The sequence below is a fragment of the Manis pentadactyla genome, chromosome 2 (genome assembly GCF_030020395.1).
Source record: "Manis pentadactyla isolate mManPen7 chromosome 2, mManPen7.hap1, whole genome shotgun sequence".
Taxonomy (NCBI): Eukaryota; Metazoa; Chordata; class Mammalia; order Pholidota; family Manidae; genus Manis; species Manis pentadactyla.
Window position 1 is genome coordinate 196,284,914 of NC_080020.1, and position 19,725 is coordinate 196,304,638.

General features: G+C 42.1%; 1 protein-coding gene across 4 annotated transcripts in view; it reads right to left on the bottom strand.

Annotated features, from left to right (window-relative positions):
• Positions 1-10,006: 10,006 nt before the first annotated feature.
• PPP1R21 (protein phosphatase 1 regulatory subunit 21) overlaps positions 10,007-19,725 on the bottom strand; it is a 69,925-nt gene continuing 60,206 nt past the window's right edge. For 3 of the 4 annotated variants that reach the window (XM_036926043.2, XM_036926042.2, XM_036926044.2), the window contains 4 exons: positions 19,395-19,511; positions 17,143-17,241; positions 16,002-16,130; positions 10,007-10,644 (listed from right to left, as the gene is read on the bottom strand). In XM_036926043.2, the coding sequence (XP_036781938.2) occupies positions 10,615-10,644; positions 16,002-16,130; positions 17,143-17,241; positions 19,395-19,511 (375 nt within the window). In that variant the 3' untranslated portion in view covers positions 10,007-10,614. Of the gene's footprint in view, positions 10,645-16,001; positions 16,131-17,134; positions 17,242-19,394; positions 19,512-19,725 lie in introns of all 4 variants that reach the window. The other variant, XR_005032804.2, reaches the window with a different exon arrangement.

The window sequence follows — 19,725 nt, forward strand, 5'->3', positions numbered from 1 at the left end:
TGTGCCTAGATTGAGAATTACCTCTCACTGTTCATTTTCCAGGTCATAAGTTGCCTCAATGGAATAAGCGAGTCTTTTGAGAAGTGGGCTGCGACAGCAAGTAAAGGGGTAGAGAAGTCACTGTAAGGGCTTGTGAAGTTGAGAGGGGGCTATTTAGGAGACTCTTGATGCTCAGCCTGGTGAGGAAGGGAGATCCCCAGAAAGCAGCAATACCACGGGCCTAGAGATCAACCAACATAGCCTGCAGGCCTGAAGGACTCTGGGAGAGACTTCTTGAAGATTCCGTTGGCTGAACACCCCATTGAATTTGACCACACTGAGTTATACACCTGGGAGAAAATGTGGGAACAAATTAGTGATCTAAAGTAGCATAGAAAACATAGTAAATAATTTTTTTAAGACAGTTATGACCTACAGGGAAAACAAACAGCTATACAGGAAAGGAAAAGTAATCATAGTACATTACATAACTCAGCTACCAACAGCACTTGAATAATCACAATAAATTATATACTAAATACTGACCTAACCAAAATGTTGATGAAATTAGTTTGAAGAGCAGACAGAAAAAGAAAGTGTATATTAGTAGTGGGGAAGGGAGGCAGATGAAACAGAAGCAAATGTTCATCTTCAATTGTGAAATCAATTTATAATGCCTAACAGGCAAAGCAAAAGTTAACATGCTATTTGGAAATACGGAGATAGGTACCAAAACAGGGAGTGAAAGTGGTTTTCTCTAGGGAGCATGAAATGGGGTTGGGGAGGACCAGAGGACTGTTTTTGTTTGTTTTGCTTTGTTTTGTTTTTTTCTTTGTAATAACCATTTAGAACAGCTTGACTCTAAGTTAATAACTTTGGTAAAAATACATTTAGTTTTTTACAAATTACAGCCTCCATGAATTCTCTCTCACTTGCTGCCTTGAGACAATCCCAAGGCAGAATGGACAACATATGACAGTTTGTTATTAGGCATTAATGCGATCACTCTGTGGTTTCACTAGTGGGCTACAAGCTCTCAAGAGGGCAGCCAGCATATCTGTTTTGCTTATCACAGTCTCCCCAGCACTGAGTACACAGCAGGCACTCAACACTTGTTGAATGAATGATGAAATGGGTTAAGACAGATGTAGAAGTCACTGCTGAACACCTTTACAAAAGAATGCATAAGTGAAGCATTTACAGGTGAAATGACCCAATGCCTGTGAATTGCCTTAAAATACTCCAGGAAAAAAAAGAAGTTTGGGAAAAAGATACAAGATTTACAAAGTGCTCATAATAAAAGAAGGGGAGATAATGGTTATATTAATTGCTTTACTTTTGTGTATGTTAGAAAATTCCTTTTAAAAAAGAGAAGTAATCACAAAATTTGTTTAGAAAGGGGCAGCAGCATGGCATAAATATATTAAATTCAGAGTTTGGCAGTTAGGAAGGTTTGTCTAACAGGGAATAAATATGTAAATAAAAATGAAGGGTCAGAGAAGAAATAAAAGCATGTTAAAGGCAAACATTGTGTGAGGACCATTAGCCCAAAACACTAACTAAAAGCTGTTTGAAAGAAAAGGGAAAGTTGAATGAAGTGCTGGAGTTCTTGTAGCCTCCAAATACACAGCACCTGCAGAACTAGAAGGAACAGTCTCCAGCTGAAGAGGTTCATAGTACAGCAGTGAGGAATCCAGGCTCTGCAATCAGATTAGCCTGGATTTGAATCCTAGCCTGTGTACCAGCTTTGTGGCTGCAGACAAGTTGCTTAGCTCTGCCAAGCCATAGTTTTCTATCTGTAAAACGGGAATAGCTATAGTGCCAATGAGATACAGTTATTGGAAGTTTAAATGAAATAATGCAAATCAAGTCTTGCCCATGCATGGCTCAGGGTAAATGGTTAACAAACTGTGCTTATTATATGCCTTCGGAAAAGATTCTGCCAAGAGAGCAAAGATTTTAGCAGTTACGTAAAAAAAGGCAGTTTTGCCAGGGAACCAATGCACCTTCCACAGTTCTGCCCTGAGCTTCAGCCCTTGGAAACCTGCCAGGACTCACGACCCTTAGAGAATGGCCAAATGGCCAGGCAGTCCACAAGTACTGCCTATGGGTCTGTGGGGCCAGACAACATGCAGGGCAGCAGGAGTGTGCTGGTCTGACAGCTGGTCTTGCCAATGGGTTTCAGCCCCAGACAAGTTTGCTATGGATTCAGTGTGACCAAAGAAATTGACAGCAAAACGTTCTTTGGGGTGAAAGGGTTTATTAACCGGCTTGTTCTCCAGTGGTAGGTTGAGCACTAGCATCTCTGCCTGCGTGCAGAGCACTGGGCCGAGCTCTCTATATAGCTCAGTAATAGCTTATTGCCTACAGGTGTGGAAGCGGCAGCCCAGCAACAGGCCAGTCACATCATCAGGTGGTTTAAGTTCAGTGAGGATCCTGGCCATAGGAACCCCAGCCTCCCCACACTCCACCCCTCCAGGATTCTCACCTTACAATCTACATGCTTTCAATCTTTTGCAATGGTCCCTGCGCGAGAAAGCTGGAGCACTGTAACCACATTCCACAACAGCAACAGATAACAACTTGGAGATAATAAAAATTAAGATACAGCAAGATTTTGATACAAAAATTATAATAATCCTCAAGCCAGAGGAGGTTCCTAATAACAAAAATGATAATAATCCTCAAGCCAGAGGAAGTTCCCAATCTACAAAGACTTTAGGGGTGATAGGACATGTTTTAATGTCACCAACATAGGTAAATCTTGTCCATCAGGTAGGATGCATGCAAGAGATAGGACTGCAGCAGGAAGGGGGTCCCTTCCAGGTCTAGTATACCATACTTTTACTCCTTTCCCTGTGGGGGTTACTGAAGGGTCTATATATTGTGCTACTGGAGGTGCATGCACTGGCCACAATGATAAAACAAAACTCCCCAGTAAGATGCTCTTACCTTCTGGCCATTCAGGATATACTACTGTGACCTTTGGCGGCCACTCTGCTGTTATTCCAGGAATACACAGGAGGTCAGCTTCCAGGCTTTGCCCCCAAGGTGCCAGGAGAGCCAGCCATAGTTGGTCCATAAGTCAAAAGGTCCAAGGCCACGTCCACTCAATGGAGTCTCTGGGGTTCAGTGCAGTTGGTGCTGACAGCAAGATGTTATTCTGGTGGCTGAACCTCGGCTTCAGTGATTCTTCCTTGGTTTGTACTTGCAGTTGTATAGGGGAGGCAGCCATATGTGTTAACATGTCTCTGGGGCTCAGAGCTCCCTTTCAGGGTGTCTCATTCAAACGCCGTAGCACGGTCAATAAGTGGACTGACCATCCCCGCAGACTATTGGTATCTGACTTTAGTCCGGATTTTAACAAGCCATTGTGCCTCTCTATCATGCCTGCTGCAGGAGGATTGTATGGCACATGAAACTTCCACTTGATTCCCAGCTGTCGTACCCATTCTTGCAGTGTATGTCCAGTAAAATGGGTGCCCTGATCACTCTTACTCACCTGTGGTCAGCCATAGGCAGCAAAGAGACGCTCCAGGCCTCTTTTGGTCGTCTGCTGGTCTGCACAACAGGTAGGAAAAGCATCCAGAAGTCCAGTAGCTGTGTCCACACAAGTCATCGCATACCGATATCCTTCTGACACAGGTAGAGGCCCAATATAGTCTATCTGCCACCTGATGAGGGGTATAGGCCCCTTAGCTATTGTTCCATGTTGCTGTGGAACTCGGTGTAAGTCCCTTTTGGAGCACACAACACACTCCTGCCGGGCTCCACTAACTTCTTCAAAGGTCAAAGACAAGCCCCACCAACGGGCTACAGCCCACATTGTCTTTTGCCCTGCATGCAACAAACGCTGATGTAGCCATTGGGCTACATCAGAGGCAGGCTTTCCTTCTAGCCAACGTATCTTTGCCAATTTATCTGCCTCATCATTTCCTGGGGATGCCAGTGGCAAATGACCTGTCACATGGTATACTGTAATTATTTTAGTCTGATCACAGGCCCATAAGTCTTGCCATAATTTTTGCCCCCAAAGGGGTCGGTGACCAACCAGCGAGTTGGCATGGTACCAGGTTGGTAGCCATAGGGTCAAGCCCCAATAGACAGCCCAGCTGTCAGTGCAGACAACTATAGGGGAGGGCTCCTTGCTGATCACAAGCCACACAGCCCACAACTCTGCCCACTGGCTGCTCTTCCCCTCACCATCTTCCATCCATATTGTCTCAGTCTTAGGATGGAAACCTATGACCCTTCATTTTGGGGGCTCCCCACGGCTGGAGCCATCTGTGTACCATGCATCTTTGGGTATAGGGGCTCTTCCCTCCCGATAGGGACTCTCTGCTACTAATGGTTCAAAAGTAAGTTCTTCCTGCTTTTCACTAGTAAATGTCACTGCCCCTAACAAGCGTTGGAGTTCTTCACTCAAGGGGCTACTAGAGAGGGCACTACGCTGCTGTAGGTAAGCAACCCACTTGGCTAGTGTGGGTGTTTGTGCCACACCACTCCTTGATTTTTGGGTCCAGTCTCATACCCACCCCAAGATGGGATAGGTGGTTATTACCTTTACTGGGGCCATTCCAGTGATGGGTTCTGTAGCCAGCAAGACATGATACACAGTAGCCAGTTATTTTCCTATCAAAGTGTATTGTACCTCTGCCCCTTTCCAGAGTTGTGACCAGAATCCAGCGGGTTGGCGAGTTCGTTCAAGCCGCTGCCAGAGACCCCAGCCATAACCATCTTCAGTGACATGAACATCCAGCTCACAGGGCCTTGATGGGTCTGTTACACTCAAGGCCTGCACAGCCTTGACTGGCCGTTTTGCTGTAGTAAAGGCAGATGCACATGTCTCATCCCAGTCCCACCTGACGCCCTTTTGTACCAACCGGTAAAAGGGCTTCAGAATTTGTGTCAAGTGTGGTATAAACACTCTCCAGTAGCCTAGAGGACCCAGAAACTCCTGTAGCAATGTTATAGTTGTGGGGTAGGGAAGGCCTGGACTTTGTCTATAACTCCTTCTGGTATAACTTTGGTCTTACCCGACCAGATGACCCCCAAGAATTTAAAAGATAAACCAGATCCCTGAACCTTGGTGCTGTTCACAATCCATCCTTTCTCCTGTAAATGTTGCAGCAGTCCAGGTGCTGCACCTTCTAGATCTGAAAGAGAATCGGACGTGAGCATGACATCATCAATATAATGGTACAGCCACACCGTTGGTGGTTTCTCCCATGTAATCAAGTCCTGGGCTACAAGTCCATGACAGATGGTGGGGCTGTGGAGGTATCCCTGTGGGAGGATGGTGAAAGTCCATTGCCGTCCTTCCCACGTGAAGGCAAATGTTCCTGACTTTCCTGCTCAATGCCAATGGAAAAGAAGGCATTAGCAAGATCTACCAAATAATGGTATGTTCCTAGTTCATGGCTGAGAGTATCCATAAAGCCTGCAATAGAGGGGACAGCAGCATGCATAGGGGGTATGACTTTATTCAGTTCTCTGTAATCCAGTCATATGCCAGGAGCCATCTGGCTTTTTTAGAGGCCACACTGGGGAATTGAAAGGACTATGGGTGGGCTTTATAATACCCACCTTTTCCATCTCCTGGAGAGTTTCTCCTATCTTTTTATGCCCTCCAGGTAGTTTGTATTGTTTGGTATTAGTCACCCGCCGAGGCACAGGCAAAGCTATGGGCGGGTGCCTAGCATGTCCCCTCAGAACTGCCTTCGCCACACATACTCTCAGTCTGAACTCGCCTGCAGTGGTCTGCAGGCATAGACCCTGCAGGATATCAATCCGCAAAATATACTCAGGGATAGGGGATGTATACACAGTATACTCTTTTGGGGGTAGACGCCCTATTCCCAAAGTGATGTGGGCTTTTTTTACTCTGATAGCCTTCCCCCCTCATCCACCTATGATAGTGGGGGTCCCTGGGAACTACTCAGGGTTACCATGAATCAGTGAACATTCAGCCCATGTGTCCACGAGAGCCAGGACATGTTGTATGTTCACTGGGGACCAATGGATAGCTATTTCAACATGTGGCCTCCGGTCCCCCCTGGTCCCTCAGGGCAGATACCTTGACCTTTCCCTCAGTCAAATCGTGTTCCCCAATCACCTTCCTGTGTGGGCTCAAGTGAGGTTGGCTTGTTCTCCAGCAGGAAGTGTTGCAAACACAGAGGCCGGACTTGTGGCTCTGTCTCTGACCTCTGCCTCTTTGGTCTTATGGCTGGAACTGCTGCTCTGGTTTTAGCTGTTGCCATAGCTCTAGTAAGATCCTACTGTACTTTACATCTAATTTCCTTCCATCTGCTCCTACCCATATTAAATCAACCCACATCTGGGTCCTTGTAACCTTCATAGGGCCTGGTAAATTCTTCTTATGAGTAACAGGTCTTATTTCTTTCCAGATTCTCATTGCTTCTGCCTCTCCTAAGTCTGCTACTGTACATGTCACCTCATTTATGGGATGCCCTATGAGGGAAAAGAATGGCCACTAGAGACCCAAAGAGGGATGTAGGAGCCATTTGAAGTACAATATTTCTCAACCCAGTAGTGAAAATCTCTTCATCTGGGTTATAATTCTCTGGACTACAGATGACATTTCTTATGCCTAGCTCTCGTAGCACCTGTTGGAGCTCAGCATATGTCTGCCATCTAACAGGAGAGGATGGCAGATCACCCAGATTGGGCCACACAGCACGAAGTGCAGCCATAAGCCAATCCAGGAGGGAGTGACTCCCTGGGGTCTGATGTGCATTTTGTAATCACTGCCTCAAGGCAGGCTGCACTGTCAGGGAAGACAGCTTTCCCATCTCTGATCCCGACAGAACAATTCCATCCACCCCTAAGTCCCACAGATGCAGGAGCCAAGCTGATATTGACTCCGAGGGTTTCTGCTTAACCGGAAGCCCAAATCCACCGGCTCAGCCTGAGTATAAGGGCGGACCATAGAGTGCTCCACGACCTGGGGAGGAGGCTGCTCCTCTCCTTGGGGAACTTTCAGCTGCTGGGTCTTTATTTTCTTTACAAGCACTGGGCATGCTTGCAATACAGGAGGGGCCAGTGCCTCCAGCACCACCCCTTCATCCTTCCCCAGCTCCTCCATTTCTGGGGCTGATGGCACCTTTCTCTCCCGTCTCCCGAGTGCCTCCTCTGCTACAACCTTTACCTTTTCTACTGTGCCTCATAGCAATGCTACCTCAGTCTTCAGAAGGTCTCTTACCTTCAGCTCAATGCTTCGCAGCTGATGTTCTTGTGCCACCTCCGCCTGTGCTTCCCTCAGGGTTCATTTTTTTCCTTGATGGCCTCTTGCATCAATGCCATTTCCCTCCTCAGGGAATCTACTGAAGTTTGCAGCTCGCATTCTCATGCCGCCATTTCTTGGGTCTCCTCTGTGGACCTTTTTAAGACTGAGAAGCAGCCAACCCACAGTCCCCGTTGTCTCACGGGCACTCTGCTTCTCAAAGGATCTGCTTACTATACCAAGGGCCACCCCTACTGCCTCAGGTGTCACCTCCACTTGCCTCCAGTCCTGGGGTGGGGTACAGTCCTCTGGGAGGCAAGCCACCTTGGACCACATACCCATTGGGGGATGATCTACTGTCTCCCCATTCACAGGGGCAGCCTGTTGAAGCACCCCTCCCATAAGGGCAGCCTGTCTTTTTCCTTGGTCAACAGTGAACCCTGCTGACTTTGGCCAACTGTCTTGCCAATGGGTTTCAGCCCCAGGCAAGTTCACTATGGATTCAGTGTGACCAGAGACAGACGTTCTTGTGGGTGAAAGGGTTTATTACCCGGCTTGTTCTCCGGTGGTAGGTCGAGCACTAGCATCTCTGCCTCTGCCCGGAGCACAGGGCCGAGCTCTCTACATAGCGCAATAATAGCTTATTGCCTACAGGTGTGGAAGCGGCAGCCCAGCAACAGGCCAGTTACATCATCAGGTGGTTTAAGTTCAGTGAGGATCCTGGCCATAGGAACCCCAACCTCCCCACAGAGCTCTAGCACCAGCTCACAGCTGGTGGGAGATACAAGTCTCAGCCACAAAAGCAGATGGGCACAATCCCAAGATTCACACTGTCTTGAAGAGAGAAACAGGCTCCTTGTTCAGGAAAGCAAACTTTTCCTGACCCGAGGCCTGCTGGTTTTCAGAAGGTAGAGGGAGAGTACACTGGGAGCATGGAGGAGACTGGGGAGAAAGTGAGTGCAGGTCTTACATGCACGTGCTACTGCTAGATTGTGCCCAACAGGCAGCGAGGAGCCACTGTGAGAGCTTTCCAGCCAGGAAGGTGGCTCTGCAGAGAGGTGTTTTAGAAAGATCTCTGATAAAAGGGGTGGCAGATCTGGAGTACAGGTAGAACTATTATCCAGACAATAGGTAGCCAGGACTTGATTTAAGGTATCAAGCAAGGAGAGGTTACAATTGAGAGATACTGCAAAGGCAGGAATATTGAAAAAAAAAAAAAGACAACCCATGAGATATGGGAAGCAAGAAGGAATCAGGTGACTCCCAGGTTTCTGGCCCAAGATACAACTAGGTGAAAGCTAGATGCACCTCCCAGTCAGGTTTGTACAGATCAAAATCCTTGACTTCAGCTCTGACTCCTCTCTTTCTCTCACACTCCCCATTCCACCCAATCAACATCCATTCAACGAATACTCACTGAATACCAGGCAGTATTCTAGGTACAAAGAATATAGCAGTGAATAAACTAGACCATGGAGCTCTATCTTCTAGAGGAAGAAACAGGCAATAAATAAGATAATTAAAACATATTATATGCTAGATTATGTTAAGTATTAAGGAGTAAAATAAAGCAGGGAAGAGTAATAGAAGTATAGAGGGAAAGAGTTGCAATTTTTGATAAATCTGTCAGCAAATCCTAACAACTCCAAACTCTACCTTCAAAACAAATCCAGGAACAGACTTCACACAAGTTTCACTGCCCCCAGCACCATCCAGGCCACATCATCTCTCAATATCCACCTATTATTCCAGTAGCCTCCTAACTGGTCTCTCTGCTTCCACCCTTGCCTCCTACAATCTAGTCTCAACATAGCAGCCAACCATTCCACTAAAACATAGTCATATGACATCACTCTTTTTCCCCAAAACCCCAAAGGAGGAAGAGAAATAGACTAGAAATGCCAAAAGGACTGTCATGGAGCACCGAAGGCCTGGCGGGGGCTGGAAACCCTAAGTTTATGATGGAGCTAACCAGCATGGCTATTTGATATTTCCCTCGCAGGGCTTAGGGGCCTGGGTGCAGCTGCAGTGGAAACAGCTGATTCAGTCAATAGAGAATTGGAAATGAGCAGGTCACAGAAAATAGAAAAGGCACAGGGGCTAGGGACTCAAAAGGCTGGAAAGAATGGGACTGGGCTGAGTCACCCAGAGATTCCCAAGGCAGGATCCAAACACTTTCATGACTGTGGAGACTGGGCATAACCACCGGAGTCTCTCTCTACAGGTCGCAGGGGATGTGGGGCAGAGGTCAAGGACTTGGCATTTGGGCTGAACACAGTGGGAAGCTGGTGATGAGCTCTCACGTGAGCCAGAACAAAGCATTTTGGAGGGTAACTAGCAACTGCCTACAGAAGAGGCTCTAGACAGATGGAGCTGCAGAAAGGGAGGTGGGAAGAAGAGGGTTTCAGGAACATCTGAGCTAATCTGGGGACTTGGACATGAGGAGAAATGGGCCTGTGAATGCAACTCAGAAAAAAGGAGCAATATATTTAGGACCTTGGTAATGGGGGTGCTGGAAGGGGCACCCCTGAGGTGCACACTGGAATGTCACAATGTTTATGAAATAAACCAAGGGAAGCATACAGGGTCTCTGCCTAAAGTATGGCTACAAGTACCTCTCAAGGCAAAACTGAAAGCCTTAATAAAGGATTAACTGGACAATTATTCTAATTTGGGTAATTAGAAAGATTATGTCTAAATCGATTGGGATTTAGTAACTTTTGAAAGCATGCTTTAAAAGGTTTCCATTTCCTTTATCGAATTTTCATAAGAGAGACTGAAAGCTGGATATAAGTACGAATTTATTGACATCAATTTCCTTAAGCTATTATTCCAACACACAGACGGTATTGAAAAGCTAAAGACGATAATAATAAACCCACAAGATGTGAAGTTTGCAGGCTCACTCTCTCTAAGAGAGAGAATATGAGTAAGTCTTCAAAAAGAATGTGGAGATTACTTTCAATTATAGCAAGAAGTAATGACAGCTTGACAATTTTACCATTTTATCCAGAAACATATATCTATTCCATAGATACCAAATCAATTACCATATAATTGAGTTTGAAAATATACAAAATATTTGTTATTACATACTGAAATTAAAACCTAATTTTAAAAAGTGCACAGTAAAAACAGCATAAGGAAACCTACAATATCCATGGTATGTGTACTGTCTTCCATTACTGTCAACATCAAATTCTGGATTTCCCTTACTGGTTACAAATGTATTTTAAATGTTTCAAGGCCATTTACAACACTGGCTAGTTTACTAGGTCCGACAACACTCCAGCTTCCCAAAGGCGGCCAGCACTGGACGTGGAGTCTCGGCCCTGCAGCTCCATGCAGCAGCAGCGGCTCTGGAAAGAGGTGGCCAACCAGCTAGGTGTAAACTATCGACTCTTGTTCTTTTTAGAATTTCCCTGTACAAAGAAAAATATCAACAATAAGAACAAACTTCTAGAAAAATAATTCACATAGTTTATAGGTCAGCCTGTCTGGAAGCCATACTTCACTTTGGAAAACATTAGCTCCCAAAAGGAAGAATAGCTGATGAACTTGAATTGCTAACATTTATTCAGTAATCACAAAGAATTTATTACTTCTTACACTCCTGCTCTCTATTTCCATGGGCATTATACCCTTGGGGGCTGAGGATAGGCAATAAAGAAAGAAAAGAAAGCTATCTTGAATTTACCAAACCTCAAATACTCATTTTATTCAAAGACAGGGAAGTTTATGATTGCATGAAACTGAACACAAAAATTTTGCCTAAACATGTTTCTTTTTCGTTTAAATAAATTCCTTTTGAAGATCTTAATAGATACTAATTTTGAATATGTGCCAATTAACACCCAAATAGCAATGATAGCTGACAAAAGGAAGCTCAGATACTAGTTGAGAATAAGCTAGAGGGAAAATATCTTAACTTATTCCCTAATTCCTTCATATATAGAGATTTGGACTTTCCAATTTTGTGTAACTTTTCTTCTTTCTGGAGAAGTTCACTTTTTAGGAAAACATACTAATGAAATTCCTGTACTTAATTATTATGTACAACTATATTTTTTTCATGTAAGTATAGAAACATTAATAGCAAGATAATAGCAAACAAATAGTTTCAGGATGTTTACTTGGTATCTAATGGAGACCATGTCAACTCAGCCATAAGATGATGCAATCACAATCTAAATTACTAGTAAACTGGAAAGGAAAAAAAAAAAAGCAAAACACAGGAAACCTAGAATGATCAAAGAAAGGTTACAGTATAAACTACAAAGTGAAGGATCTCTAACTCAGTGCTTTATTAATGACAGGTTTTTTTTTCCTGAAGAATGATGCATTTATTATGGTTATCATTCATGTTTATACAAAAGGATTCCAATAAAAAGTGTAGTGGAAAACAGCAGCTTACAGACCTTCATCTTATTTATTTTTTTATTTTATTTTATTTTTATTAGTTTTATTTTGGTATCATTAATCTACAATTACATAAAGGACATTATGTTTACTAGGCTCCCCCCTTCACCAAGTCCCCCCAACATACCCATTCACAGTCACTGTCCATCAACATAGTATGATGCTGTAAAATCACTACTTGTCTTCTCTGTTGCACAGCCCTCCCCGTGCCCCACACACTATACATGCTAATCATAATGCCCCCTTTCTTTTTTCCCGCCCTTATCCCTCCTTTCCCACCCGTCCTCCCCAGTCCCTTTCCCTTTGGTAACTGTTAGTCCATTCTTGGGTTCTGTGCTTCTGCTGCTGTTTTGTTCCTTCAGTTTTCTTCTGTTCTTATACTCCACATATGAGTGAAATCATTTGGTACTTGTCTTTCTCCGCCTGGCTTATTTCACTGAGCTTAATACCCTCTAGCTCCATCCATGTTGTTGCAAATGGTAGGATTTGTTTTCTTCTCATGGCCGAATAATATTCCATTGTGTATATGTACCACCTCTTCTTTATCCATTCATCTACTGATGGATACTTAGGTTGCTTCCATATCTTGGCTATTGTAAATAGTGCAGCGATAAACATAGGGCTGCATCTGTCTTTTTCAAACTGGAGTGCTGCATTCTTGGGGTAAATTCCTAGAAGTGGAATTCCTGGGTCAAATGGTATTTCAATTTTGAGCATTTTGAGGAACCTCCATACTGCTTTCCACAATGGTTGAACTAATTTACATTCCCACCAGCAGTGTAGGAGGGTTCCCCTTTCTCCACAACCTCGCCAACATTTGTTGTTGTTTGTCTTTTGGATGGTAGCCATCCTTACTGGTGTGAGATGATATCTCATTGTGGTTTTAATTTGCATTTCTCTGATGACAAGCGATGTGGAGCATCTTTTCATGTGTCTGTTGGTCATCTGAATTTCTTCTTTAGAGAACTGTCAATTCAGCTCCTCTGCCCATTTTTTAATTGGATTATTTGCTTTTTGTTTGTTGAGGTGTGTGAGCTCTTTATATATTTTGGATGTCAACCCTTTATCAGATCTGTCATTTACAAATATATTCTCCCATACTGTAGGATACCTTTTTGTTCTATTGATGGTGTCCTCTGCTGTACAGAAGCTTTTCAGCTTGATATAGTCCCATTTGTTCATTTTTGCTTTTGTTTCCCTTGCCCAGGGAGATATGTTCAAGAAGAGGTCACTCATGTTTATGTCTAAGAGATTTTTGCCTATGTTTTTTTCTAAGAGTTCTTTGGTTTCATGACTTACATTCAAGTCTTTGATTCTTTTCGAATTTACTTTTGTGTACGGGGTTAGACAGTGATCCAGTTTCATTCTCTTACATGTAGCTGTCCAGTTTTGCCAGCACCATCTGTTGAAGAGACTGTCATTTCCCCATTGTATGTCCATGACCCCTTTATCGAATATTAGTTGACCATATATGTTTGGGTTAATGTTTGGAGTCTCCATTCTGTTCCATTGGTCTGTGGCTCTGTTCTTGTGCCAGTACCAAATTGTCTTGATTACTGTGGCTTTGTAGTAGAGCTTGAAGTTGGGGAGTGAGATCCCCCCCACTTTATTCTTCCTTCTCAGGATTGCTTTAGCTATTCGGGGTCTTTGGTGTTTCCATATGAATCTTTGAACTATTTGTTCCAGTTCATTTAAGAATGCTGTTGGTAGTTTGATAGGGATTGCATCGAATCTGTATATTGCTTTGGGCAGGATGGCCATTTTGACGATATTAATTCTTCCTAGCCAGGAGCATGGGATGAGTTTCCATTTGTTAGTGACCTCTTTTATTTCTCTTAAGAGTGTCTTATAGTTTTCAGGGTCTTTCACTTCCTTGGTTAGGTTTATTCCTAGGTATTTTATTCTTTTTGATGCTATTGTGAATGGAATTGTTTTCCTGATTTCTCTTTCTATTAGTTTATTGTTAGTGTATAGGAAAGCCACACATTTCTGTGTGTTAATTTTGTATCCTGCAACTTTGCTGAATTCCGATATTAGCTCTAGTAGTTTCAGACTGGAGTCTTTAGGTTTTTTATGTACAATATCACGTCATCTGCAAATAGTGACAGTTTGACTTCTTCTTTACCAATCTGGATTCCTTGTATTTCTTTGTTTTGTCTAATTGTCGTGGCTAGGACCTCCAGTACTATGTTAAATAGCAGTGGGGAGAGTGGGCATCCCTGTCTTGTTCCCGATCTCAGCGGAAATGCTTTCAGCTTCTCGCTGTTCAGTATAATGTTGGCTGTGGGTTTATCACATATGGCCTTTATTATGTTGAGGTACTTGCCCTCTATACCCATTTTTTTTAGAGTTTTTATCATGAATGGGTGTTGAATTTTGTCGAATGCTTTTTCAGCATCTATGGAGATGATCATGTGGTTTTTGTCTTTCTTTTTGTTGATGTGATGGGTGATGTTGATGGATTTTCTAATGTTATGCCATCCTTGCATCCCTGGGATGAATCCCACTTGGTCATGGTGTATGATCCTTTTGATGTATTTTTGAATTCGGTTTGCTAATATTTTGTTGAGTATTTTTGCATCTATGTTCATCAGGGATATTGGTCTGTACTTTTCTTTTTTGGTGGGGTCTTTGCCTGATTTTGGTATTAGGGTGATGTTGGCTTCATAGAATGAATTTGGGAGTATTCCCTCCTCTTCTATGTTTTGGAAAACTTTAAGGAGAATGGGTATTATGTCTTCCCTGTATGTCTGATAGAATTCCAAGGTAAATCCATCTGGCCCGGGGGTTTTGTTCTTTGGTAGTTTTTTGAATACTGCTTCAACTTCGTTGCTGGTAATTGGTCTGTTTAGATTTTCAGTTTCTTTCTGGGTCAGTCTTGGAAGGTTGTATTTTTCCGGGAAGTTGTCCATTTCTCCTAGGTTTCCCAGCTTGTTAGCATATAGGTTTTCATAGTACTCTCTAATAATTCTTTGTATTTCTTTGGGGTCCGAATAACAGGTATTTTAAAGACTAAATTAAAAGGTTTTGAGAGGGCTTGAAAATTCCCTAATTTCTACAGTAGCTGCAATACAATTACCTCTGAGACAATGAACATTGCTGTACTCAACTTTAACCCTTCTCAATTCAGAACCAAATGCCTTCTGCAGCTCTGGAGTCTAAAAAGTTTTCCTACATTGACTGCTACTTGTTTTCAAATGTTAGGCACTAAACACACTTTCTCCTATTACTCAGACTAACATTATGTATCATCTTTAGGAATATAACCTGTGAATTAGCTCTTTCCTGGCTGGATTATCAAGAGGCCAAGAGGGTTAAAGGAGACATTATTCAAGAGGACCAACCCCCACCCTTTACCTCCAAGCTGAAGTTTCATGAAACACAAGTAACTGGAGAACCATAATCAGAACCATACTGTCTAGTTATAATCTTCACAAGATGTCCCAGCAAGTATCAGACATTCTCCTGAGTAGCCAGAGGCCAGTCAATACTATGAAACTACACTGAGAAACAATATTACATAATGTAGATACCAATGCATTAACACAATTTTCCAAGGAGACACCAACTGAGCACAATGCTGCCCTGCACCACCAATAGCAGATGCAAAAATAAAGCTACAGTTTATTCATCTCTATTTCCTCCTCAGTGTCAGTACATAGCAGGAACTCAATAAATGCTTACTCAGTCAATTGGGGGAAGCAGCGGATTTCAAAGAGCACAGGCTGGGGACAGCAAATCTCAGCTGGCTGTGGTACAGTACAGTACTGTCTGGGTTACCAAAAGTGCTAAGTATCTGAGATGATCCACAGAACAAAATCCCTGGCTTCCTGAAGCCTACCTTTCATGGTAAAGGAGTTTCTATATTATGTTACAACATAAAAATACTACCAATATCTACTGACCCCATCCTGGACAAACAGAGGCTTTATGAGAAATGACATCAAAGGAAATTTTTGGAATTAAAAGGACAAGACATTCCTAGGTTACATGCATATATATGAGAATAGATTTGCTAAAGAAGGTTACTCTTCAGCAGCACCATTACAGATTCCTATAAAAAAGAGCAATCCTCATCTCAATCCCCATTAGTCCCTCTAACTGATACAATAGTAGCAGAAATGCCAAAAAGCAAAGGACACAGTCCTTGCACCTTTAGACCTTGACTCAACTTACAGTTCAGTCAAAGAAACTTAATTTTACTTTTAGATAAGAGGACAAATAATATTAAGAAACATGATTTATAAACACTTTAAATCTCTTAACCTTTTGTTCCTGAAATGAATAGGAATGAAATATCTTATATTAATTACATTAAGTATGAACAACATATTGCAGAGAGACTACCTCTCTCCCCTACCTTACTGGACATCTTTAGTGTGTCAATCTCTTCTCTCTGTTTAGATAATGTTTCGTTCATGCTGCACAGGTGGTCACTCATCATACTTAACTGATCCTCATAACTCCTCTTGGTAGTTGTCAGCTCATCCTAAATGGCAAAGGAAAGAGGGAAAAAAAATTCAAAATCTCACTAGTCATATCACTCTAAATCTTTTTTAATTTATAAAAGAAATCTTGGAAAAGTAACCTATCAAGAGGACCTATCTGATCAGTTAACATGAAGGTTAAGCCACAGGACTAACAAGAGAACAAAGTTAAAAGACACGGGGAAAAACTTTCTTCTCAGCCTTTGAAATATGTTCTGAATTACTTTGCAAAAGGAGTTTCCTTCTATGTCAGGTATAACATTGTGACAAAAAAACAAGAGGGCTACATGACCCTTCCACCCCAAGGTTTTTCCAAGCCTTTGGTGAGGCGGGGAAGTCTGTGTCTGGCACATTCCCACCATCCCAACAACTCAATGGCCCACAGTCCTCAGGGCAGGACTGTCCCTGGAAGAATCCCCTTTGGCTCTCTCCCCATCTCCCAAGCTTTCTTCGGCCCCTTGAAATCTAATCCTGTGATCCTTGCTAATCTGATAAATTAACCTGAACTAGGAGGAAGTAGTGTTGCTGTGTTAATGTGTTTTTTTCTGTGTCTGTTTGTATTTAATATAGGCTTTCTGGAAAAGAGGCTTTAAAATGAAGTAAGTAAGGAGGAATATTTTGCAGACCTGTCAGTTTAGGTCTGTTTCATGAAACAGTAAAGAGAAGAAAGGAACAGAGTCATGTGAATAGAAGCTTTTATGGGATTCTGATACCACCCACCATGACAGGGATTAATAACAAGGAGGACAGAAGGGAAGGACTGTGGGTATTATTTAAGGAAATGCTGACTACAAAACTATTTAAAATTAAAATCAAGTCAGAGAAACAAACAATACAACCACTTTTACCCAACATAAGTAAGATGTTACTTTAAAATTAGTTAGAAATAAAGTGGTTAAAAAAATGTGTAGAGGTCGAATGCCACTACTTTAGAAAGGAAAGGCTGATTTTGCTGCCCAAGAACCATCCATGAAAAAAACACTACAAGTGCTTAGGTAACACTTACGAGCTCACCTGAAGTCTGCTGACGTTCTGACTGGCTACTTCCATCTCTTCTGTCAGTGCCTCTTTAGACTTTTCAGCCAAGGCCAGTCTTTTAGAGAGTGCTCGGCACTGTTAAATCAGAAAAGATTCCATTTTTCTGGAGAGCATTTTCCACAATCAATTTTACTTCAGAGAAGGTTACTAGAAAGTAATCCCCAAAGCCAAAAGTCCTTCCTCCCTCCCTCCATCCCTTTCTTCTTCCTTCCCTCCTCCTTCCCTCCCTTCCTTCCACAGATATCTGTTGAATACCTACAGGCCTTCTCCCGCACACCATAACACACATAAGGAGGATGTGGTCCCCAGTCTTATCATTTTAATAATGAAGAAAAAAATGTCCATTAACTCAAACTCATCATTGTTTTTTTCCTACCTCTAGCCTGATGACCAGTGGTTATGAAAAGGCATAAGAAGCTTGTATATTTACCCAGGATTCATTTATACTCACACAAGATAAGAAGAGAAGCAGTTATTCCAAAAGTTATCGATGGCATCTGACCATGCAATATGAATCTTACATAGAGTCCCTCATTAGAGACCACATTATGGGAGCAATAAAGGCTTTACAGTCCTACTCTACAGATTATGCTCTATCTACATGGAAAAAAACCATGAGTGCGGGACTGCAAAGATCTCAGCTGCTTTTTGGAGGGGTTCTACCAAGCCTAGGCTATCCAGAGACAGAGTAGATATCCAGAGGAAAAAAAGAAAATATCCTACTGCACACTATTATTCAAAGAGGGTGTGCCATTAAAAGGATCACTAAACTTTCTGATAAGGCCATGAGACTAACAAGGAGCATCTGTTGAGACACATTTGAATTCAGTATAGACATCAAATGCTCAAACTAACCATTCCAGTAAAGTCATACAGAAGGGCACCACTTCCTGTTTACAGACGAGGAAAAACTAGGACAATTTAAAAAATCGTGTATCATAATTGTGCTGAAGACATTTACTAAGATAAGCAAATCCCTTAGAAATAAAACAGCCTTAAGAATTCCCCAGTTACTTATTTCATTCCTCACAAGAGAATTTCAGGGAAGTTCAGCCAACCAAATCAACCACCCTCTATTAACCAAACATTTACTGTGTGCTCAGCACTGAACCTGAAAAAGAAGGAAAGAGTTTTCAAGGCACAGGTCCTCTTGAAGATGATAATCAGGTCTGGGACACCAACTCAGAAAACAGGGATCCAAACAAGGTCATGTTCTGTGGCTCAGAGGGAAGTACTCCTGCAGCTCTGTTGTAAATCATCCAGTCTGTTGTTCTCCCCATTTTCTACAGCCCAACAAACCATCACTATTGATCAACTTATCGAATAGATATGTAATAGCTGCCTGTGAACAACACTAAGTGAGGCCATCACCTATTTTAGCAGAAAAAAAGAAGCAAAGCCCTTCTCCACTTTTGCAACTGGCCTCCTCTCATCTCTCCATCTCCATAGTACAGGAGATAATAAAGTCAGGGTCCCATAAAGGGTATTGTCTTTCTTTTTAACTTTCTTTAACAATTCAAAGTGTTGTAATTCTCCATCTGACATCTACAACTGATATTTTATGATAAAATTTTAAATCAGAGACTTTACAGGTATTTGTATGTTGAGTGATGACTATTCTATCTTATCACTTGTTCCTACTCTTTGATATCTGAACTTTCTTCCTTCATTTTCTCCCCTTCTAATCAATGAATTATGTATAATTTTATTGATTATCCTGCAGAGTGTTTTCCTAATTCTTTTAAGAAAATGAATTATTTGGTTAGGGAAGAAGAATGTGTAACAGAAAGTAAAATTTTCTATCTATTAAAGGTTGAAAAAGGTTCTATTTTATCATTTATAGAAACTGATTCCCACAATTTGTCATTTAGAAATTGGAAAGTATTTTTTTAAATGTATATTTTGCTTTTTAATTTCCCTATATGAAAATTCCTTGACTTCTGATCTGCCTATCTGAAGACAAGTAATCTGTAATGAGAATGCTTCAAAACATATGTGACTATAGGAGAGGCTACCTGTAAGTCTCTCAACTACCCTTCAGTAACTTAGAAATGACATATCAGTCCTATATTTTTTGAAATGAGTATTTTTGGTTGGACTATAGACCAATCAATATGAACTCCAACCAAATTCACATGGACACACAGACACTGACTTCTCTCTTACAGTGACATAATTCCTAAAGGGGTTAGGAAAAAACTACCAAGCCTAATGAACTCTCCACTCACCTCAGCATAAAAATGCACTGACTTACTGTCAGCCAGCTGCAGTTGAGATGTCAGTTCCACTATCCTTGCCATGTAGTGATTTTTAATTAAGTCTTCACGAGATTCCACATCTGTAACCTAAATAGAGCACATATAACAAATTCCAGTTCTAGAAAATATATGGCCATTACTTAAGAAAAAAAAAATGTGCACATTTCATTTGAAATTTGATGGGGAATTATAGTTTCCCTACCCCTCAAAGAAACTTCTGATGGGACACATAAGTGTATATTATACATTTTATTCAGCATTCTGTCTCAGAATGAAGTTGTAGCTTCAAGAAAACAACAGA